A 24214-nucleotide genomic window follows, 5' to 3' on the forward strand; every position below is an offset into this window, starting at 1 on the left:
CCTTTCCGGCTGTCAGCTTCACCCCACCCCCTCCGGTCTTCTCCTATCATTTCACATTTCCCCTCCCCCTCCCACTTTCAAATCTCTTACTATCTTTCCTTTCAGTTAGTCCTGACGAAGGGTCTCGGCCCGAAACGTCAACAGTGCTTCTCCCTATAGATGCTGCCATACTGGGAAAATAATCTGTTCTGTCTGCTGGGGGGAGGGGGGTGGTTGGGAGATAGAGTGTGAGAGTAGAGATGTGAGAAATGGAGGGAATGTGTGTGAGAGCTCCGTCAATTATAGGAGAGGAGAACCTACATGTCCTGAAGGAGGACACTTCAGAAGTCCTAGAATGGAAAACCTCTTCTTAAGAACATGGTGTGAAGAGGAAAAGGGAAAGACAGGTATAGGACCTTACAAAAGATGGGGTGGGAAGAGGTGTAGTCAAGTTAGAGATGGGAGTTTGTATGTTCATAGTAGATATTAAAGGATGGTTTATTTCCTGAGATAGAGTCAGAGGGAGATACAGAAAAGGGAGTGAAGAGTCAGAAAGAATCCACAAAATAATTCAAGTGAATTTGAGTCCAGAGTGGAAATTGATGGCAAAGGTGATACAATTGACAAATTCCACATGACCGCAAGAACTGACAGCAATGTTGGTGCAGTTAAGAACAAGTTAGGGAGGGGAACTAGAACAGTTTCAGAACAAGGGCTATTCCAGAAGGACAACAGAAAGACATACATAGCTGGGAGCAATGCCAATCCCTATGGCAATATCTTTGATTTGCAGAACTTGGAGGAAGAGGTGTTTAACCAGTTCTGCAATGTGGATAAAAGTGTTACTAGAGGAGAACTGGGTGGGCCTTTGTTCCAGAAAGAAGCACTGGGGACTGGAGGTGTAGAGTGACAGTATGTCCATGGTGAAGATGAGATGGTTGGGACCAGGGAAGTAGAAATTGTCGAAATAATGGAAAGCATGAGAGGTCTTGGAGGTAGGTGGGAAGAGACAGGCTAAAGGAAGACAGAACCGAGCAGAGGTATAACACAATAATGTAAACAGCCTCTTGTGTCCACTCTACAGATTGAAGGAATATATGAAATAAGTAAATCATGAGGTCAGGACTGGTTGGTGAGGGAGAGGTGCAGAGTAAATTTAAAGAGATTAATGTGATCAAACTTGGGTAATTCTTCAACTTGAGAGGTACGACGTAAATGCTGGTGGTAGTGGCTATGACAACAAAGCTATAACATGTGTTGTATATTGGCAGGGGGCATTTGAGTTGAATGACCTGTTTCCATGCAGTAAGTTTGAAGTTCTTGGACTCTAGTTAGAGTCTAACTTGAATCTCTGCATTATGAAGGGAGTACTAAGTGCACTGATATTTAAAATAACTTGGCTGAAAAATTATGAAAATATCACCCTAGTACTGCTCTTCTGACATAAATGTTGGCAAACAAGCAGAAAGTGAAGCAAGTGATCACGTTTAAAAAGCAGAGGGTTAGATCAGCAGTAAACCTAGATTTAACCAAATACAGTTCATACCAATCTTCAGGAATTATGTGAATTCCATGGTATCTGGCATGCAACTGAAAATATACAAAATGGTTCTTGGCTGAAGGGTTTGAAGATCTTTACTCTAAAATTGTAATCTTAACAACAAAGCAGCAAAGCCAAATGTAAGGCCTAAATAGCCCATAATTTCACAAATAGGAAAATGGTCAGGATGAGATTTATTCAATTTTAGGCAATTGTGTTGCCTCAAGTATACTTGTTGGCTGATGAAAAGCTAACACAGGAGAGGGGTGCGGGTCAATGAGAATGGAGGCACCATAGAAGGAGGTAGTGTGCAAGAAAATCCTGGATCAGGGAGGCTGTGATAGAGAAAAGGCCTTAAGAGTTGGTGGAGAGAACTGCTGGTGGTTGTGATGAGGAGCTTCAGGCAATGCAAAATATTGCCAAAACAGTTTTAAACCCTTGTCAGATTATCTTAGTTCAAAAGCTTTGAACTTGTGACACTTGTCTCTAGTAATGAGTCCTGAAGCTTGCCAACAGTAAAGCGGAAGTCAGGAAAAAGCATCAAGGTAATGGCAGATAATAATCCCAGTAATCAGCAGGATTTGCAAAATTTAATCCTGGATTTTTATAATCAAATCACGAATTTGGGATTGCAAGGCAAACATGATGTTACTCTGTGTACGGTGATAATGACATAGTTTGTATGATGTCACTGTATACTATTATAATGGCTTTATTTTGTTACAGTAGATTTAGTGAAAGTACCGAAGAAAGTGGACTTACTTCGTCAGTATTGACACAACTTTATCCTCACAAAATGAAGGTTTTGTGTCCGAATGCCTGATATAATTTTGTCTGAATGAAATGCAATGTTTGTTCGTGTGCTAACTAGGAACTATTTAGTGTCAGTGGAGGGTGGAAGTTGGAATTAAGAGGTACTATGCAATGAAAATTTGTATTCTTGGGCATGGTACATCTGATTCTTGGGAGACTCATGAAAGGGATGCACATAAGCCAAAGTCCTTAGATACAGAAGGATTAAATTTCAGAAGATTATGTTTCTATTGGGGAATATCAAGGTTTAAAAGCCTAGAATGATCCAACCATTCATCATAGCTGTGTAGCTATAAAGCTGAGGAGCCTTTCTACATCTAATGTGGAAGATCAGCACACGTACTGAACAAGCTGCTTAGCACCCTCCTGGCATGGAGAAATTCTTTGATAAGCCCTCGGGAAGCTGCATTCCGTTTAGATCTTGATGAACCTAACTTACTACAGTCTCTGTGGATCTATAAATGTAAATTGTGATTTGAGTAAGGGTTAACCAGCTAAAGCGAATGTAATTTTGTACAAACTCAGTTTGTATCCAAAGTGCTTTACAGAAACAGCTCGCAAACTGTCATTCCTACCACATAAAATAAAAGCCATTAAGGGGATAATAAACAAAATATTTCTGAACATGCATGCATAACATATATTTGAATTCTTACCTATTACTGCTGACCTGAACTAACAGCATTTGCTTCTTTTCTCTCATTAGTGGTTTTCCCAGTCTGGCCTAACAGGAAGTCTAAAGTGATCCTGACTCCTCCCTGGAGGCTGTTCATCAGCTAGCTCAGCTTACAGCAATACAAAATTGGTAATGTGCAAGAGCTGCAATGCATTGGTTTTTATCAAATTATCTTTTATTACAAAAGATAATAAAAGAGCAACTGTTCTGCCATATCATGGCCGAGGCTACTGATCTTTTATGTCTCTTTGTTATTAGCATGACAATACTGATCTTCAACCATTGTGATCATTACCAACTCCAGTAATGCTGACTAAATTGTTGCGCACACCAGCAGGTCATTAGCCTTTGAGCTGGATATATAATAGGCCTGAAACAGATTTGATAAACCTCAGGTTCTTTCTTGTTGACAAGTGTCTTCATTCTTTTCAACAACTTTCAGAATCACACAGAAAGAATGGAGGGGCAAGCACTATCTGGGCCAGCCCAAATAACTTAGAAGGCACATGCTGAATTGCATTCAACTAAAAGTGGAAGGCAGCTGTGGGTTTTTAGTTCGCCAGAATAATTAATAAAGCAATCAAGCTATCAAGTGCAGGCTTTGACCAGCACACACTAGATTTACTAATGCCTTCAAACTAGGCACTGATTGTAACAACTTCTGGGGAGAATAATCCCCTTTTTTGATATTAGAGAGTAAAGAAAACTCAGTTACTCTTGTTTCCTCTACTGTGCTGAACAGCAATAATTGCACTCATAATAGTGAAGGATTACTGTAGTTGTCAGGCCACAAGACAGGATTTTCAGCATTCTTACATCTGCTCCTCTTGCTCGAACCATAGTCTGACCTAACTGCTACAAATAGTCATGTCTAGCTGTCTCAGACAGCTATATATAATCTTCCTCTCCCTAATTAACATAAACATATTTGTTATTCAAATCTGCACACTCTGGCAGCACTATTTATGTTACAGTTTTAAGTCTGCTAAAGATATCTTCCAATGCATGCTTTATTAGCATGCTTTAATATCTAAATACAGTCAAAATCTAATGCTAATTTGATATATAAATCTTCAGAAAAGGAGGTGCCTGGTCAAAGGACACTTAGACTTTCTCTGTGCAAGACAGTTCAGCTAATTGTCGTGGTCAAGAAGAGTTCTTTCGTGCGCCAAAGCTGGTGCGCATCGAAGAAAATCTTCAGGTAGGCCAGGAACAGGACAAGGCAGCTGCAGAGCTACGGATTTGGAGTGTAGAGCGGTAAATGAGTCCTGGTTGACATTTGAACTTGGGCCATCCCTCAGGGGTAAGTTTTACAAGTCTTGGCCAGCAGTCTGCAGAAGGGAGGTAAAACTGCTTGGGCACCACATTAGTTCCTTCCTCGCATCGCTCAAGGGTGCCTCCAGGTAAATCTAGCAAGGAGAGAAACTGACAGCATCTGTTTGCAGCATTTTAGCCTCCCCGCTGACATAGAGGGTGAGGAGGAAGGAGAAAAGGTCTTTCTTTTGTTAAGAAAAATAAGTTGAAGGATTACTTCTGCATTAGAACATACCATTTTTTTTCCACAAATCGTACATTTGTGATTGTTAAGGGACAGGGGAAGATTCACATGAAGTCCGGCAGAAAGCTTTCCACCATGCATCATAGAAAAAGCTGCTTTATGTAAGTTATCAGATTTAGGCAGAAGAAAAGAAGCACCTATGCCTGATAAAAGCCAGAGCCGCCTTTTCTGTTTTTCACTGGGTCAAGTTCCTTTGTGTGACCCTGGTCACTTGCTGCTGTAATAGGATATGGTAGAGATTCTCCTCTGGAATTCTCAATCACCACCTGAAAAGCAGTTCTGTTGACTCTGTGCAGCATTTCAATAGCTAAGGAAGCTAAGGTCTCTCTCTTTTACACACACACACACACACACACACACACACACACACACACACACACACACACACACACACACACACACACACACACACACACACACACACACACACACACACACACACTCTATGCACCTGCACACAATATACAGTACATCCACACATGAACATGACACGTACTCACACAGACACGTGCACGTGCAATCACAAGCTCACCCACAAAGGCACAGTCACATGCATGCACACACATATTCTCACACGTGTGCAACACAGAAGCTTACATATGCACACTGGCTCATGCAAACACACACGTACACACGTTTTACCTGTGCGTGAGTGATATTTCCAATTTCCATCTCGCCACCCCCAAAGGTAAACTGAATGCGGTACACACCAGGACACTGGAGGATGGAGAATTGCTCAACCCTACCTCAGCAGGCCAGGGCTTTCTGTCTTCATGTAAATCAGTGCCTGTCACTGCATGCATGATTCACTGCTCAGAGTGAACTGTTCTGTGACGAATGAGTCCTGCTTAATTTGACAGTGATTATGCAGGTTGCTAGCCTCCTAAACCCCTTTGAACTTGTAATTGCTGCTGGTTTAAATAATGAACATTAAAGGGGGGGGGATTTCAGAAAAGTGTGGATAATTACAGGCTTTTTTTCTTTTTGCTGGCAAAGGGTTGCTGAGGTGGCTGTGAACGGTGTCAAAGCAGCCTGTGCAAGCTTACTTTGACATCAGGAAATCTCAAGAGCCTTTAAGAAAGGAGGAGCAATGATATCAATGAATATTCATAAGCCAACCACCTCTGTTGCTGTCTTACTTTCTGTTTTTTTGGTAAAGCAAAGAAACCCACAAGTATGTAACATATAAAAGGAGTTGTTTATCAGTTGCAGCCTGTTACATGTGTAGACATCCAAAATTATATTACCACAGAAAAAAGGTCTGTTTAAAGATACTTTTATTTAGATAGCTTCACATGACGTACCACAACTAATGGAGAGTGCACCCAAATCAAAAAAATCTCTCAATGCAACAGGGCAGTGTTTTATTTTCAAGTTAATCAGTGAAGATTTATGGCAGTGCTGGCAAACCAAACATTAAAAGTCCCTGTGTCTGTTTTTGATTTTACTACTTTCCTCCCTTCATTTCGACGACTCTACCACCCCCAACCCACGGAATCCTTCTTTGTCTATTTGCACTTTTGCTCTGGATTTTCTTTACCCTGGTGTGAGACGAATATCAAAGACCTGTGCTGTTTGTAGGCCTCCAGCGCATAACATCTCTATGGTACATTTTTAGAACCTGCGTCACAACATGGCAGCCAATGATTAATGGCAACTACATTGAAAGTAGCAGCCCTTCAACAACCCTGTCCAGCAGGGCTGCAAAGGAGCACGCAACCCTGCTCTGTTAAGGTTGGTGCTGCCAAAGGATCCTGATCGTGTGGATGATTGACACAAAACACCACATAAGGACAATTCCTGAGCAAAATGACCATAGCAGGCACACTTTGCCAATGCTGGATCATATCACCACAGCTGCTCATTTTATTCCAAATGATCAATCGGAGACACCTGATTAATAGATGAGTATAGTTAAAACAATCTGCATTTTCAATGTCAAAAAATAGAAGGTCATCATGGTAAGATGATTTTCTGGCTATTTATGTGAGTGTTTTTCCTCGACCTGTTACATTTTGGTCTTTTCATTGTTAGAATACTAAATGGCTGACACTGACAGGCAGGTGAAGGTGGCTTAATTAAAGAGCACACTTGGGCGCTAAGTGAAAATACATTTCTGTAAAACTATTAAAATTGTTTAGAAATATTCTGAGATGCAAATTTAGCAGGATTCTCAGAAATCGTTTCTCTTAAATTTTTAGCAGCCTTTAAAATGAAACCTACAGGAACTACCGATGATTCAAACAGGTGGTTCGAAAATTACATAAGTGGAAAACTGAGATTTTCCTAAATCTCCACTCTGTTTTTAGGCGTATATCAGTCTCTTCGAGGGACATATTCTGACACAGAAAGAACAGATTACATTTCTCATTTTTAAGTACTTCACTGCAGTAAAGGGAACTGTAAGCCTTAGTTTCAAAAACCTCTGAAGAAAAACCAATTGCATGCATTTCTCAGCAGTTCTTTGTCTACTCTTTGTGTTTCACAGATAAAGTCATCAATAAGCACAGTGTTTGACTTCTGCTGGTTCAAAAATATTTATTCTCTTTGATGTGTTACTGAACTGGATTTGGGATTTACCTAGGGTAGAAAGTGATCTGTAAAACATGAAAAAAAACTTGCTATTAGATGAGAAAGAAGTGCTCAAGACATGGTAATCATTCCAGCAATATTATAATTCAAGCCTCTGCCAATCTTCTCTACCAGTCACTGTACAAACGAATCATATATTAGAAACCAAGGTAAGCTATAGCCATTTCAGATTTATCACTAAACCTGCAATAAACCAGACTCTGTTCCAAGAATGCATATTTATACTTGTATTGTGGCATCCAGCTGAAAACATGGAGTAAACTGAGAAGTAATACTGGGAAAATGCAATACAAGGGCTCTCCTCTGGCTAAAGACGTTTCACACCAATTAGAAAGGAAAAGGAGAACACTTCTTGTGTCATCAGCATGTAACTGAGCACCTTGGGAGGAGCATAATGCAAATAATGTTGGCCCGGTGGCAAACTGAAATCAGTTCTGATATTTAAATGCACTGGAAAAAATAATATATAATAATAGTTTTTGACAACTTAAGTTCAGACTTCTGTTATTTTTTCCAAGCCAAATTAACCCAATTGTTTAAAAGAAGGGCACTGGGGAATGCAAACAAGGACTGGGGGATGGTAAGTACCGTTTGTAATCACCAATAGTTTGGATGAACTGTGCAAAATAAACAATAGTTCTGGTATAACAGCTTCCTGGAAACAGTCTTCTACCATCACCTAAGTCTTCACAATTGCCAAGAAATTATTTCCAGCAACTTAAACACCTAATGACTGCTGGGCCTATAAAATATGTAGCTGAGCTACCCTGGAGCAGTTCAAATAAACATATTCATAATGAATAATTTTGTTATCTCACAGCAGAGTTCTGTTTTATATTACATCTTTTTCTTTGAAAAAAATGTTAATTATCGCATTCTTGGAAGGGTTAATAGTCCCATCTCATAGCTTCATTACTTCATGTGAGAGAACAGGACAAAGACAACAGATGGCAGACAGTGTTGACTTCTGTCCTTTCCATTGTACTGAAAAGGTTGTAGAGAACCTTGTTTGATAAAAGCAGAGGCTTTGGTGGCCTTGGCCATAATTATCTGATAGCTCTGTGACTGATGAGCTCTAGAACATTTAGTTTTCTATAGACAGTCTGTGACAAGTGAGCTGTCCCTAGGTTGCTATGGGTGACCAAAGTGCTGACATCGAGTCCCTTCAGCAAACAAGTACATGACAAATGAGGCTAGCAGCCTCAATCCATTTTGAATCTCAAGGAGCAGCACCCCTCTAAAACATAAACTATCAATGGGCATCAATGGGTTAAATTAAGACTACTGATTCAAAAATTAAATTTGCATATGTTACAAGAAGCTGACATTAATGATAACTCAAGGTACAGCTGTTTTTTACAATCTTGGCAGAATATAGCAACCAGTCAATAATGCTGCTTTTATTTATTCTTATTTTCTTTGCGGCAAGCCCGCATAATAGTACAAAAAGCAAACTCTGGCAATTGTTGATGCAAACAATAAGCAGATGTGTTCCATCTGTAGAGACTGTAGCATCCTTGCCAGTCGAACTGTTGTCCATTCTAATGCAACATGGCAGGATGTAAAAGAGGCCTTGCCGAACCACTGCTGCAAAAGAGCAGCCTGTCAACTAGGGTGTGCTAAAGCCGGCGTCCAGCCTATAATCGGTGGACTAGTCTTTGTGTCAAGCAAACATCCTCTCCTTGGATAAGACTGCCTGTAGCCATGTGTAACGTGGTTAACAGTTAGCCCCACAGCTCAGAGGCCATGTGTGTTGCATCAAACTTAATGATAATTTTCATCACCAGAGTACTGCCATGGCAACAGAAATAGAACCGTGCCCATGACTAAAATTAGTTATAATTTATGGTCACAGGCTATCAATTGTTTTTTCTTTTCCTGAATTATATTTTATATCTTGGTGATCTTCCAACTTACCTCTGATCCTTCAATTTTATTCTGGCTGGGCTTAAATATGAAATAATTTGAATTTAAACTTCTAGCTTTGTACAAAGGATTGACGTCAAGAAACTCGTTGAGGCATTTCATTTGGGGAGCTTTTTTTGTAAATCCTGAAAAAGGAACAATTTTATTCCAATAAAATCACTCACTTTAAAGGAACCCAAAAGCCTGAAATAAAAGACACCTGAATGCATATTGTAACAAAGGTAAGGACACCTCTGAAAACGGATGAGTGTTTACAGGGGAAGGCCTTTGTGCCTGAGCACTTCCTGTTTCCATTCTGTGATCAAATATGTTCTTTGCAAATCATGCAGGAGAGCACTTGAGAGCAAAGGCAAAGGGAGCTGAAGGCTAATTGAGTGGTCTGAGGGCTTCTCAATGTATCTAATTTAAGGATTTCTCCCATCAGCCAGTAAAAATCAACCTCAGCAAGCTACCTCTCCTGCTCGGCTTCAACTGAGTCAGGGCAGTACGGCTTTGCTGATTCAATGCTGGGCAAAACTGATAAAGGAATGCACCAGCTTCAATTATGTTTCATTCTTATCTCGAATGCATGGCACTGCTGAGAGGGGATGCACGTCCAAGCGTCCTGCAAGCAGCGCGTGTGGCTGGGATTGCAACGTGATACACTCCATTCACAAAACTTGCAGTCCAGTTGTTCAGAATTCACTAAACTACGTATCTGCGCATCAAATAATTATCTCCGTACATCATTAGTGTTCGCTTCCTCTCACCAATCATAAGATGCAACACTGAAAAATTTTCTGAAGCAGTTTTTTAAAAGCCTGTAAAAATGAATGCAAACTACTTTTTACCCCTCTGTGCTGCATTAAACTAACTGCTTGGAATTGTTGTGGCTAGCCTTTGTTGTTTTTGTCCCTTAGAGTTGTTCAGAGGAGGTGACAATGGCTCAGAGTTGAGAACATATGTAGAAAGACCCCTGTGGCTGATGGAAAAGTTGCTCCATGCTGCTTGGTTGTTTGAAAAAAAACAACCAATGTTCCTTTCTTTCCTCAAAGCTAATGAATGCATGAATGTTCGAATGCAGCAACGACCCATTCAGAAGGAACTCTTAGGACTCTCCCTGTAAGAACACATCCTGCGTTGCTGAAATACATTTGCTTAACAAATTAAATTAATGAGATAATTCAATTAGTCTTTTTGATGTGAAAAACAATACTGCTTAAGGAAAGGATTACTGTAGTACAGGAATAGTTTGGCCTCTACAAAGAGATGAACATTAAAACACTTTAAAACAATGCATTAAAATGGGAAGACAATGAAGTGAGCCTGCTCTGAATTCTGCAGTGGCTTTTTAGTTGTACACTTGTTTGCATTAGCAAAGCCAGATGGGAAAATTCTCACACTATTCCAGTTGCAAAGAAACAAAATCATCCATCAATAAACTGGGAAATGTCAAGGCTGAGCAGGAGCCAAGTAAAGTAAAAATTTCTGAAGTGCGTGTGGAAGAACGGTACCGGCCGGTCCATGCCAAGTTTTTCACACTGAGAGCAGCCGGGCCCTTCAGGACAGGGAGGGAAACCTCCCAGCAGCTTCCTCAGCAATATTCACTCCACTCCAAATTAAAAACATTTTACAGGTTACTAAATCTCCAGCTGAGGTGATGTAGCAAAGAACAGCTGTGAAGTAATTTTGATAATGATGAGAATAATAAGCACATGGCAAGGTTCAGGGCTTTGCTGTTGCAGCTTCAGTGCTCCTGAATAGATAAAAGTGATTAAATACTCCTGATTATCCCTGACCAATATGTAATGGATTTACAGCCCTTTCAATTAGTCAGTATTTGCTTAGGACTCATTATTTTGTCTTTGGTTAAGTAATCAGCCTACAGACGCATGTTCTGTCTAATTCCTCTGTGCAAATGGGCACAGGGCATTTGACCTCCAAAAAGGCCATAGCTGCAAGGCAGAATACCCACTGCTTCAACAGAGCAGTGACCATTCTGGTTAAACCTGACCCCTGAGCCACAATCAATACACCTTCATTTACTAATAATGTCTTCACATCAAAGTGACAGATAAGAAGCAGGGATCCAATTTTCACCCTTTCTTTCACTATCTCTCTCGATTTAAGTTTTAGAAGTTTTGCTTGCAACCACCATTGAAGCTGGAAAGCATTTTGCCCTTTTAAAGAGTTGTGATTCAGCCTTGGTTGGTATGTGCATTGAAACGGGATTAAACTCAGAACCTTACAGCTGAAAGGTTGGTAAACAAATCCTGTGTGCTTCTTGTTCCTTCTTTTCAAAAGTTCTCCAATAAGAACAAACATTCATACAAGGGCTGAACACTTACACAGCCCTGCATTAACAAGGAAAATATCTGGAGGCCAACCCTATTAGCCCGGTTTAGTACTGCTGATTAGAAGCAGCTCAGGGGGATGCATTTTAATGTATACCTGTCCCTCATGTGATGCTACGAATATCCACTCCAGTGGCAAAGTGAATGGAGAATACTGTCATTAATCCAATCTAATCAAATGCATGATGCTACAAGCGTGCGAGTACCTCACATGATGCCAGGAAGCATTCCACACACTGCTTACTCCCAGACAGTTTCTATAAAGCAATGCCACACTATGACACAAGGTAACAAAAAGTTACCACGTTTTTTAATCAATAAAGGCAATTAGTGAAAAATACAGATGATTAAGATTTGTATGCAAGACAATTAGTGTGGAAATTGATGCCAAAGAAGAAATTAAATTCAACAAATGCACATCTGCGTGTTCATACACACACACGTGCGTGCTCTTATATGTTCAGTAAAGCCAGAGTTTACTTAAGTAGCTGTGAATTCAGAAGCTGGATAAAAGTTTTGAGTGTGTAGTAAAGAGATAACAATCCCAATGTTTCTATGGTAGGTGCAGAGGAAAGTAAATATGCTGGTTCTATGTAGGCGGCGATGAATTTAACAGCAGATCTTTGTTCTGGTTCATTCTTTCTCTCTCTATATTGGCAGGTCATGGTACTGATATGCCAGCTGGCTTCTGGGCAAAGGTGCAGCCAGAGGAAACGATGGGCTGGGAGATGGAGGGTGATCTGGAGGTGGGTGGGATATAGATAGGGGCCAGGATGGATGGGAGGCAGAGGGGAATCCCGGCAGAGATGTGGGAAAAGTCACCATCAGGTGGCAGAGGGCAGATATTGTACGTGGTGTTGCCTCGGAGTAGGAAAGTTTGAGGTTCAAGTCCCACTCCAGAGACATGAGCACAAAGATCACTGGTAACACTCCAGGGATCACCAAGGAGTCTTCTTCTCAGCGGCTGAGGACACTAAAGCAATCAGGGGAGAAGATTTTGGAGACAGGAAAGATAGGAATCTGGAAGATGGCAGGAAATTAGGATCTGAAGTGCAGGGTCTAGAGTTGAAGAAATAACTAAGTGAGAGAGAAGGCCACGACCAGAGGGTGTGCAGAGATTGGTGACTATGCACGAGGATATGGGGGATTTTGGAGGGGGTGGGGTGGGGAATTTGTGTCTGAAGCAATAGGGCTGTAACTGGCTGAAGTCCCAACTGACAGATTGGGTGGCCTTTGTCCAGGAGGGTAATTCTGTACCTAATGCCTCCAGTCTCTACTTCTACCTATGAGACTCAATCAGGTTCTACGGGCTGTCTGTGCCTCTGAGTCAGAAAGCTTGGGGTTCTAGTCACATTCCAGAGACTGAGCAGAAAAGTCGACAGTAACGTCCGGTGAGGAACTTCACAAAGGAGGCTTCTTCTCAGAGGCCGAGGGCAACCTGCTTCCACTCACCTTCTGTGGGTTTTGAGGTAGTTGATGAGTGACCGACAAACTATGCGACAGGTGATCACAGAAACATGGAAACATAGAAATGCTACAGCACAATACAGGCCATTCGGCCCACAATGCTGTGCCGAACACATACTTACTTTAGAAATTACCTAGGGTTACCCATAGCCCTCTATTTTTCTAAGCTCCATGTACTTATTCAAGAGGATCTTAAAAGACCCAATTATATCTGCATATTTGATCATGCAGTTCTTTATATAACAGGCAGATGGCTAGTTTGTGAGGTGGTACAATCCTTTATACCTGTGCTCCCAATGCATAGGTCAAGACGCTCTATCAATTCCCACATATAAGTTCATGAAGACTTAACAAGTCAGATTGAAACTTGCTGTTTCCCTTGGCTGGGGTGTCCACAACCTGGGACAGACTCAAAATTAAATGGTTAAATCAAAATTAATTCAGATCTTCCCACCCTCCCTTCCATTTAAATTTACACACCAAATGCTGGAGGAATTCAGCAAATCAGGCAGCATCTACGGAGAGTAAACAATGGATGTTTCGGGTCAGGACCCTTCATCAGGACTGGAAAGGAAGGAGAAGAAGCCAGAATCTGGGTTCTCTTCAAGGAAGCACCGCAAAATTCTTGTCTATCCTTCCTTGTCCCTTGGGAACTACCGGTACTGTCTGTAATAGAGCTCAATATTACGTGTCTGTTGTGGGAATCTGGTATCAAAGATTTCAATGACTTAGCTTCCACTGGAGCTGACTGTGTATTTAACATTGGGATGTTGGCCTGGTAGAGCATGGTTTCCTTGTTTTTTTCATTCTTTCAGAAAATCTGAAAGATTTTAGTGAGATAGCATTAGTGGCATCTCTACCATGCTTTGAGATGTCTGCTGTAGTTAGTCCATGTCTCGGATGTTTACAAGAGGTCAGGGATCACTGCAAATCATTAGACTACGAGGCCTGCACCAGGTTTAAGCTCTTGCTATTCAACCCTTTTCCTCGCTCAGCCTAAGGCTGTGCTGAAGGTGAAGATGAATTTTTACCATTGATGCTGAGAGTTGGGTCCCGAGATCCGAGGTGGCTTACATTGTCCAGAGACTTGTCATGGCTCTTTGATGTCAGAGAGTTTAGTGGCAACAAGCCGGTAGAAGGCCTTTGCTGGGTGATACTCTCCTCTGCTTCAGTGAACAAGTTGCTGATAACTTGAGGAAGTGCTGCAATGTTGAAGAAACTCCATTGAGGCTGAGGCATTAGATCCAGGTGCTGCCTGCCCTCCAGTGGATTTATGTTAGTTCAGGGTTAATATCAAGAAGAGAGGAATTATCTTTGTCTCTTGACCAATATTCACCAACAATCAGTATCAGCAAGACATCAGGTCATTCCATTATCATATTACCCTGGCTGGGAGCTCACTGTGTAGAAACCCCTCCGCCTTTTTTCCTGCACGGTGCAGAGACACTTTGAGATATCTTGTGGTCAGGAAATGTACAAAGTAAATCTAAATCTTCTGTTTCACTTTCCTATCTGCGTTGGAGGAGACTTGATTTATCCAACAATCAGTTGTCCCATCTCTACCTGGTTCACACTTAATACTGTACAGCCATCCATGGTAGGTCAGCGAAGGAGTGTGGGCATTCGTTTTTATCTCCTTTAACACACCCGTTGTGGGGACTCAGTGACACGCTCATAAGCATTCTTGTAACAATGTCTTTGCATGTAATAGAGAGCAGAAATTCCTCACTCACTTTGTTCTTCCTTTTCCCTGTTACAGCTTGCCTGCACCACGTCCCACCTCAGGTTCTGATCTAGCCACTGGACTCTAACAACCCAGCTGTAAGAGCAATCACTGGAGGCATGCACAAAATACCAAAGGGGATAAAGATCGGATCTTATTGCAGTGATGATGGAAGTCTGAAACATTTCAATCTAATATTGGCTTGGGCATGAGGTGCTAAATTCCCATTTCTGAAGGCAAGTAGATGTGCAAGTGATGAAACAGGTGACAGAGTTGCTTTGCCCAGATGTAAAGTAATGGTGAAATCAACAGCTGAAGACACTTCTGAGTCTTTTGCAGAATCAAGGAGCAATCCCATGGCGCTCCAAGAACCATGGGCAATCCATAGTCAGCTCTCTTGCTTTTAACTCTCCTAGGGACCTAATTAAGACGCTGCTGGTGAGGCACACTACCCAAAATAAATCTAAATTATCAAGGAGTAATGAAAGAGCCTATTTTGTTTAAGTTTCTGGTCTTCTGGGTTGGGCTTGCCTTTGCCAGTATCTGGTTGTATGGCAAATGCCTACTGCAAACTTATTTTCAAATTGGCTTGCTTTGTGGGAACTTCTACCTGTTTCTTTTTCTCAGCAGCCAGGTTAAGGAAGCATAACTGTGCAAGGCCTTGATGTAGCATTTTGATACAGTAAACCAGGATATTAAGCAGTTTGCAGTCAGATTTCATTATCCCAAAAAGGCTGGCTATTTTAGAACTCTCCTAATGTTCATTTTCTTTGACTTCAATATAAATCAGCTTGTCTTCTCTTACTCTGATTTATCCTATCTACCCCAATCTGCCAGCAAGCCCTTTCTCCCTCTGTTAAGTCACTAGGAATTTACAATAATAATGAGAAATACAAATAATAATAAATATGCATTTACAATAATAAAAATGGAAAAAAAACAGTGAAAATCTATGTCTCCAAACTGTTATTAGAACCAATCCTGTTTACATTTCTGTTCCTGTAACCTCCCAATGTAAGTCCATGAATCCTTTGTAAAACTTCTCATATAAAATACCGAAAAATGCATTGGGTGTTTCAAAAAATGAGCCACATTGAAGGGGCCCAAGATAAAGAGTTGCAGGTGCTTCTAAAACATTGCAGGTTTCTGCTTAAGCGATCAAACCATCTCAATACAAGTATCAGACCTCACACTAACTGTGTAATTGTAAACTCTTGCCAGGTTGGATTGATATGGGCGAAAGGTACTATGTGATAGCATTAACCACATGTATGGTTAGACTTGAAACGCTAATTGCAAAATATGGTTCAAAAGACTAACTCATGCACTAAAGTCTTTTTCGCATCTTTCTCTTTTGCCCTGTCCTGAAGCCATGTCTCCTTGGTCGAGTTTGACATCAATACCACTGGACATTACCCCAGTGCCTCATCCAAACTGACTGTTCTTTTGATGGCACTGCACAACAGCACACTGAGCAGAGCTGCTGCCCCGAGCTCCTGCGACCTGGGTCAAAACTGAATTCCACCGCTGACTGTGTGGAGTTTCCACGTTCTCCTTATGACCGCACGGATTTCCCCCAGGTGCTGCAGTTTGTTCCCACATCCCAAAATAGCGGATTGTAAATTGCCACTAATATATAGGGGAGTGGTAGAATCTGGAGGGAATTGGTGAGAATGTGGGGAGAATCAAATGGGATTGATGTCAGTTAAATTTAAATGGGTGCTTTTTGATTATCACTGGACTCAGTGAGTCCAGAGACTTAATTCCATAATTTTTGCCTCCGTAAAGCAGGGGCTTCCAACCTTTTTTATGCCATGGACCCCTATCATTAACCAAGGAGTCCATGGACCCCAGGTTGTAAACCACTGTTGTAAGGTACAACATCTTACAATAGATGGGTGGGGGGGAAGGCGGAGAGGAAGTGAGGGAAAGTTAAGCTTATTCTGTCCTCCCAGTGCACTATCCAGCAGGGATTACTGGGTCAGTAAATTAGGAAGGCCTTTTTTCCCCCTTGTAAGTTGGCTGCACCACCTGAATACCAGGCTGCCTGAGATAGAAACAAAACCAACGATGCTGCAGGTTAAACCTGCGGCCTACTCAGTGTTCCTCTTTGCCACATCCAGCCACCCGGTGTAATAATTCAGCCGGCTATTACAATTTTATATTGTGTCAATCCTTGGCAACCACACAAATATTTGTACATGTACCATGAATTATTCAGTGCAGTTGTTCAAATCCAAAGACACCATGTTAAATGTCATTTAGCGGGAAACAATCAAATCAAAGACTGAATCTTACATTTTTGGCAGCTTACAATCAAGACTTTACATCATTGTTGCATTCTCCGCCTTAGTATCTATAATGCTGTATTAAAATTTGATATTGCAATGATCAATTTTCATGTAAGTTTGTTTACCAACCAAACATTTGATTTTGCAGGTGGAAAATCCTGTTGGCATAGTTTGGTTGCTGTGAGGAATGAACTAATACATTTTGATTATAGGTATTCAGGTGATGACAGGAGCTGCACACTTCAGCGCACATGCTGTTACAAAGGAAGCAGCTGCTTCACAGCTGTAGGATTAAATCCATATACAGTACAAGGCATCTCTGATCTTTAAGTATATGCAAAGAAACTGCTCTGACTCAACAACTGTCTTGGTTTACATTAAAGCCTATGTGGCTAAACAAATAAATTGAAACTTTGGGTCTCAAATTGGAATACTCTTTCAAATACTAAAGGACATACATTGAAGATGAGAGTGGGCGAAGTTTAGAGGAGATATGTGGGGCACCTACCAGACAGTGGTAGGTGCTAGATTAGGCTGCCTGGGAGGTGGGAATAGATATGATAGTGGTATCTAAGTGGCTATTAAATAGACAAATAAATATGCACGGGATTTGAGGGATATGGATAACATGCAGGCAGAAGAGAATTAGTTCGAGTTGCCATTGTGTTTAACACAGACATTGTGGGCAGAGGGGAATTAGTTCAATTTGGCTTTGTGCTCAACACAGACATTGTGGACTGAAGGGTCTGTCCTGTGCTGTGCTATGATTTTCCTTTCTGTTAACTCTTTGAGAGCCAGCCACAAGTACATTTAAGAAAATGAATATGTCATTGCCAAAGGTCACCTTGCATGTGTTTAGGGATCAATACTTTTTGAATCCACTGACGACAAAAACTAAATAAGGAAAATCCGGAAGTCAAATTCTGGCATTGAAGTTCAGAGTACACATACAAGGAAATTTTGATGCTGGTCTTGCTAAACCATATGGGATGGGATGGATATCCTTAATTAATGTAGCTATTATCTGCAACATCAGAGCACTCCACATCTTCCCTCCTACCACAACCTGGCCCAGTATTCTGCAGAAACTTGCTTGTGGCGCAGTTTGTTAACTTGGGTCAATGACTAGCAAATCCAAGTTAAATGGCAGTTTTCTCCCCACTGCTGGATTCATCAACATAAACATTCGACATGAGTTGAATTTCACATGAAACTATTCTCTGCTTTTTTTCCCAAAAAAAAAATTGCACTTATCTTCGTTATGTCTGGGATCCTGTGCTTGAGTGGGCTGCAACTATTTTTAGTGTGCTGAAACATCGTTGTGTTTAAAGCAAGTACTAAGTTGAGTTCTCAATAAAGTCACAGCAGAATCTATGAATGCCCAGAGTGAAATTGTGTTAGGAAGGTTTACATCCAAGGACAAGCACTAAATAGGACATTGCTTTCCTCACAGGTCCTTTTAATTCAGAGCAGCTCTCAAGACAATGCTGCACGGAGAAGAAGTAAGATCCACCCCAAATACCATTCCTGTGGCATGCACAAAGCCATTTTACATACTTCAACTGCCACGGGAGAGTCAGAGGCTGTGGGAGAGCGGTCAGCTCCTTCTATATTCGCTCAAAAGGGACATGAATACAACATTAATGAGTGAGAATTCCCGAACTCTAGGGTAGAGTGACGTGCACATTAATAGTTACATAAACATAATGACCACCATAGCGAAGTCACTTTAAGTGTGCAGTTGAGCTGCTAGTTTCCTTTAACAGTATCTGTGTGTGTATTTATGTATTTATCTGATTTATAGATTTTTATGTCTTTGTACTGTACGGCTGCAGCAAAATAACACATTTCACGCCATATGTCAGTGATAATAAATCCTGATGAAGGATTTGATGAAGAGTCCCAGCCTGAAAAGCAACTGTTAGCTCATCTCCAGAGGTGCTGCCTGACCTGCTGAGTTCCTCCAGCTTTTTATGAGTGTTGCTCTGGATTTCCAGCCTCTGAGAATCTTTCGTGTTCATAGTAAATCTGATTCTGATTCTGACAGAGATGTAGTAAGCCTTTTATGAAACTGGACCACGGATTAATTCAGCCACACGGTCTAACCAGTGTGGAGTGGAGTGTGAGGCTTGTTGCTTTCTTCCTCCTGCTCCTCTTGTTTGCACTGCTCTCCAAGTGCCGTCTCACGGCCTCAGCGCCTCAGTTGTCCTGCTTCTCATCCTTAAGTGTGACTACTGTCTTCGGTTTACAGGCTTGTGCAACATGTAGCACACAATGATGAAATCTCGATAGCTGCTTGCTCTGACCATAAAGCACCCCCAGTCAGATCGATGTAACTGAATCTCACGTTCAAGGCAGCAATGCCATTTTCCATGGTGTCCTTGATCCTTGTTATTCGTCACTCAGCTGCTGTGGGTTGAGAAGGCACTGGAAGTGGAGGATAGCCCTCGTCCCTTAGGAGCCATTGCTCCGGGGAGAGATGGCTGCTGAAAACATATGCATTGCAGACTCCTCAGGATGAAAGAGTCACGTGCGATTCCCAGAATGTGACATTCAGCAACAGGAGATATGTCTTATGATCCACAACTACCTGCAGACTAGGAGTGGAAACCATTCCTGTTGATGAAGGGCCTGGGTCCCCCATGTGAGCCTACACATGGCTGCACACACACGTGCGGTGAATGCTAGTGTCTAATAAGCTGTCTGTTCCTCAGGGAGAACAGTTTTAACAAAACGATTTCTTCACAAGCGCGTGTCTGCTTGCCCCTTTGATGAGGCGGGGAGCTGCAAATTGAGGGATGCAGAAGTGATCTGCTGTGGCTGTTTGGTAAGATCTTAGGATGAAGAATTCTCCATCAAAATGACCCTGACTTCCATGCAGAAAAGTGATTCAAGAGCATGGGCAAATGTTATCCCACAGAACATCACAGATTTCCATGGTGAAAGCCTTGGAAAACTAGTCGTTCACGGGAAAGTTCCAGTAGGAAGTGGTGTCTCTGAGGGAGGAAGCTTTGCTTCCTATTCTGAGGTGCCACTGCCATATGAGTGGGCAACCGTGGCTGTAATACTGCCTCCAGTGACAGAGGTTGCCAGTGGTGTTAGCACTGAACCCCCATTGCACGAGTCTCTTTAACAGTTAAACGCTGGAGGAAGTACCCTGTCAGTTTAAGGACACTCTGTGGAGTTTCTAAGGAATCTGAGCAATTTACAATCAGTTCTGAACCTATCAGCTCAGGTCTCCTGATATGGGCAGAGCTTCCCTTAAAATATTAAGAAAAGCAACAATTGAACCCAATGTGCTCCTAGTCTGAGTGAGTCTTCCCCATAGTTGTTGTAATATGAAGTTATGAGCTTCAGTTTATGTCACTCTGGGCAAAATGGGAATTATAGGAAAATGATATTATTAGCTGCACTATGTTGTCGGGTAACAAAAAGTATGCTAATATCATTTGTACACAAACTGCCTATTCCAGTTTTGTGATTGGCACGATTTAACCCACAGGTAATCTCCGATATGATCCATCTCTTATAAAATCAAATACTGTAGTAAAATTAAACCTGCTGGGTAATATATCCACTTTCCTATTGGCTCAGTGATGCAATTCAGCATCCAAGACTGCTCAATCACAATGTGCCCAGTTAGTTATCCTGTAAATGTGTAATGAAATGCCCACAAAGTCCGTGTTTAATGGGTTATCAAAAATGAAACCAAAATTAGCAGCATTCACAATGATACAAATAAGCCAACGATAAAAGCAATGGATTGGAAACTTGACAGATAGTAACACTTCTTACCCTCCTGTTTAGAAACAGGCTCTCTCAAAAAGCAGTTTTCAAAAATTACTTCTTTACAATACAAGACTAGAAATAATGTTGAATGATATTAAAAAAAGATCCACTATCTAATGTTCTTGTTAAGTTTGTCATCTGAGCGAGAATGTTTTGCAAGGCCCAGATAATCTTTTGCAGAGCTATCCTTTAATGAGTTGAACATCTAAAGAAAATGGAGCACGATGTTCACAGATTACTGAAAGGCTTTCTCTTGTACTTTAAACTCTATTTAAATCAGTGTCAAGGAAGTGATATTAACTACTGTACGATTTCTTTATGCTGCACATACCGTGAGATGCTGGAAGAGCCATGCTCTCATAATATTTGTAGCTACTTTGGGGAAAATGCCTCGCTTTTTCTGTCGCTTTTTATCTTTGTCCGGATCGTCATCATCACCTGTTCCTGGCGAGGCCACGCTGTTGTCTAACCCATCACCTGAAATCACAGAATAAAGGGCGAAAGTATTACATGTTACACATCCTACAAATTGCACGTAAAAGTAATCAAGTCTGACTCACTCTGATTTAGGATAAGGCAAGCAGATAACATTTCTCATTAAAATATGGGGGTGTTATGCAAATAATATTCAACGCAAGGCACCATGTCTCCCAACCCTGTTTTGATAAACTTCACATGAACATGCATGTATCGTTAATTCAATTATTGCTGTGCCTCTGATGGAGAAGTAGCCCTGTGTCAAATATATTTATGTGTAGTTTTAAAGCTTCCATAACAATTTCATTTCAGTCTGACTTTGCTTCCCAAATATATGGGGTGAGTTAGGCACAGGTTTTCCAAGTGAAACCACATAATGACTTAAAAGTGAAAAAAAAGGCTCTGTGCATTACAGAGATTTTGCATAAGGTGTAAGTAACTATGTCATGGTTCACTGCACAGAGGAGACCACAGTTCATCATCACACCCTCCCCCATTACATTTGCATGGGATGACACCCTCTGTCTCCCTGCATCGCTACTTTCCACTCTCATATTTAAGAGAATAAGGTACATTAGGTACATGTATCAAGGCAGGGTGCATTCTTTAAATCAGGAGTTACCTCTATCCACTCTCACCACTGTTCTGCCTTCCCTTGCATTAATTGTGCATTAGCAAAAATCATTTACTTTTAACAGTCATAGTTATTTTTCTTTACCCTCAGGCAAAAATGCCTTGAAAGCCTGCCTAGAGGGCATCTAAATTATGTATCTAAAAAAACTCTGCACCAAGGCAATCCTGGTCTCGTACTTTCTTAAAATTCATACGTGCTTGTCCTTCTGTTTTTGAGAGGCATCAATCAGAGCACCTATATATATTATATTTCCCCATTAATATTTGAACCAATAACATTAAAAAGAAAGAAGAAAGAAGGGGCCCAAAGTATAATCAAATGCAAAATAAATGAAGGATACTGAAACAGCATTGGTTTTTTTCTCTATTCGACAGCTATGTTTTTTCTTGCACATCATTAGCCTAAAGCCACACGAAAGAAGAAAACAGAGAGGCGCAGAGTTTATGCTCCCTGCTGATGTTTAAGAAGCTGAGGTCCTGCAAGGACATCTGGAAATTGCGCTGAGACTGTGGGTTTTGTAATTTAAGAATAGACATTCATTAGCAGTAAATGCCATAAATCCCATGCTAAGTAAAAACCTTGTTCAGGAAAGCCTAAAACAATAAACTTAGGACTCAGAGTAGCCAGAACCACATAGCTTCCTAAGGAATGCTACAAATGCAGCAGCTAATTCTACTACTGTCTTTTAGTTATGTGATTACCAGGGTTGGTGGCACTGCGCGCTCACATTAAACAAGGGCCCTTTCCACGTCAATTTTTGTGCAAATTAACAATTTTTTGTTTTACCGCTACAGTCACAAAAGCTGGGGAAAAAAACCACAGCAAAGAGTTGGCAGATTAATTTTATTGACATTTCCATTTTCACTGCAATGTGATACCCTCCATCACGTCGGGGAGAGGCGACCCCCAGTATTTACAGACTGACAAGTCACTTCATTACAGCCACCCAGCCCCAAGGCAGTGCAGTTCCCTCCATCTGCACAAATGTCAGTGCCCAACCCTTTATCTACCACTAACTTTTGCTACCTCTCCACAAATGTGAATCATGACGGCGAGCCAAAAAGGTGGAAATAATCATAAAAATGATGCTGGACCAGGAACATTCACAGAGCCTCATTACAATTGCCGAGCACAGAATGGTGGTGATTTACACCCTCTTCCACGATGCCAGGAAGGAACGCTGCAGGGCAAATTTTCCCAAATGCTAATGGCTTCTGACTGTTCCTTGGCAACTATGGCATTTTAACCTGTGTGTGTATATACTCCAAAACAGAAAGTGGAAATGTCTTATCATCTGTCCATGTGACACAGATGGAGAATGGCTATTAGGAGTTGGGCACTGGGCCTCAGGGATCTGAGGTGCTGTGCTCTAGCCTACGGCGGTTTTGGAAAGCTGTGCCTGGGGAGAGGAAAATTCTATGCCGAATAAAAAAGCTGGCATCAGAAGTATGTATTAGACAATGAGATGGGGAAGAAAGGAAAATGAGCTGATAAAAAATAAAGATCTTCGGGTTTCAAAGGTTGCCATTATCAGTAACTATATCTCAAGTGAAACATGTAACAAAATATTAATTAAATATAATTGGAATATATCAGATTTTAATATTACAGTAAACATAAGGTTGGAGACGATAATTTACTATTTATTTAGTTGTGTTTTTATTTCTAAAAAGAAGGTATGACTCTCTAGGCTTGCTTCATTTGTAATAGCAGGGTTAAAATTCTTCATTTTCTTTCTGTATAAAATGTATAACTTTCCTCTCAGTTTGCCTGAAATGGCCAGTACCTGAACCCTTAATTATTAAGCTCTCTTTCTGTCCTGCTGTGCTGCCTGCTCGGGTGTGTTAAAATTGAATTTTTTCTGTAAGATTTATTTTGAAGTGACCAGATATTCAGCAGGGCATGGCCTACTGCTCTGGAGTTCAGTGTAACAGCTGCACTTTCTTTTATTGCATGCAACATTTACGAACTGTGTGGGTTTTCCTATGTTAAAGAGGAGACAGTGACCCACGCCACCTTCTTTACACTCAAAGGAACACTAAAAATCACTCCTCTTGGGCCTTCCCCGGGCTTTTCTGGCCCAGAACAATCTCCCACCAACACCCACCCACCCCTTGCTCCACTCATCCAACCCTCCGGGTAACAGCAGGGAGAAAGACAGGGGGAGGGAAGAGAGAGAAAGAAGAGAAGGGATTTTATGCTCCTTTCTCCTCAACTTTTCAGGCGGTATAAGCAGCATTTAGTACATTCAACCCCCAAATGGCTCCAAATGCTCTGAGCTGCAGGAGCTCATCTTTTGTTAGTCTCCCTCTATTTACACAGGATTTGCACAGGGCTCTCCAGTGAAGAGACCACATGTTACTGACAGAAAGCAGCTTCATTCAGAACACATCAGGCAATGGGGCTGTAGCCATTG

The 24214-nt window shown here is 41.3% G+C and overlaps 1 protein-coding gene across 11 annotated transcripts in view; it reads right to left on the reverse strand.

Annotated features, from left to right (window-relative positions):
- Positions 1–24214, reverse strand: part of meis2a (Meis homeobox 2a) — a 109466-nt gene that overhangs the window by 43232 nt on the left and 42020 nt on the right. For all 11 annotated transcript variants that reach the window (XM_073040101.1, XM_073040103.1, XM_073040102.1 and 8 more), the window contains one exon: positions 21019–21164. In XM_073040101.1, the coding sequence (XP_072896202.1) occupies positions 21019–21164 (146 nt within the window). The remainder of the gene's footprint in view (positions 1–21018; positions 21165–24214) is intronic.

This window comes from Hemitrygon akajei, chromosome 3 (genome assembly GCF_048418815.1).
Source record: "Hemitrygon akajei chromosome 3, sHemAka1.3, whole genome shotgun sequence".
Classification (NCBI taxonomy): domain Eukaryota; kingdom Metazoa; phylum Chordata; class Chondrichthyes; order Myliobatiformes; family Dasyatidae; genus Hemitrygon; species Hemitrygon akajei.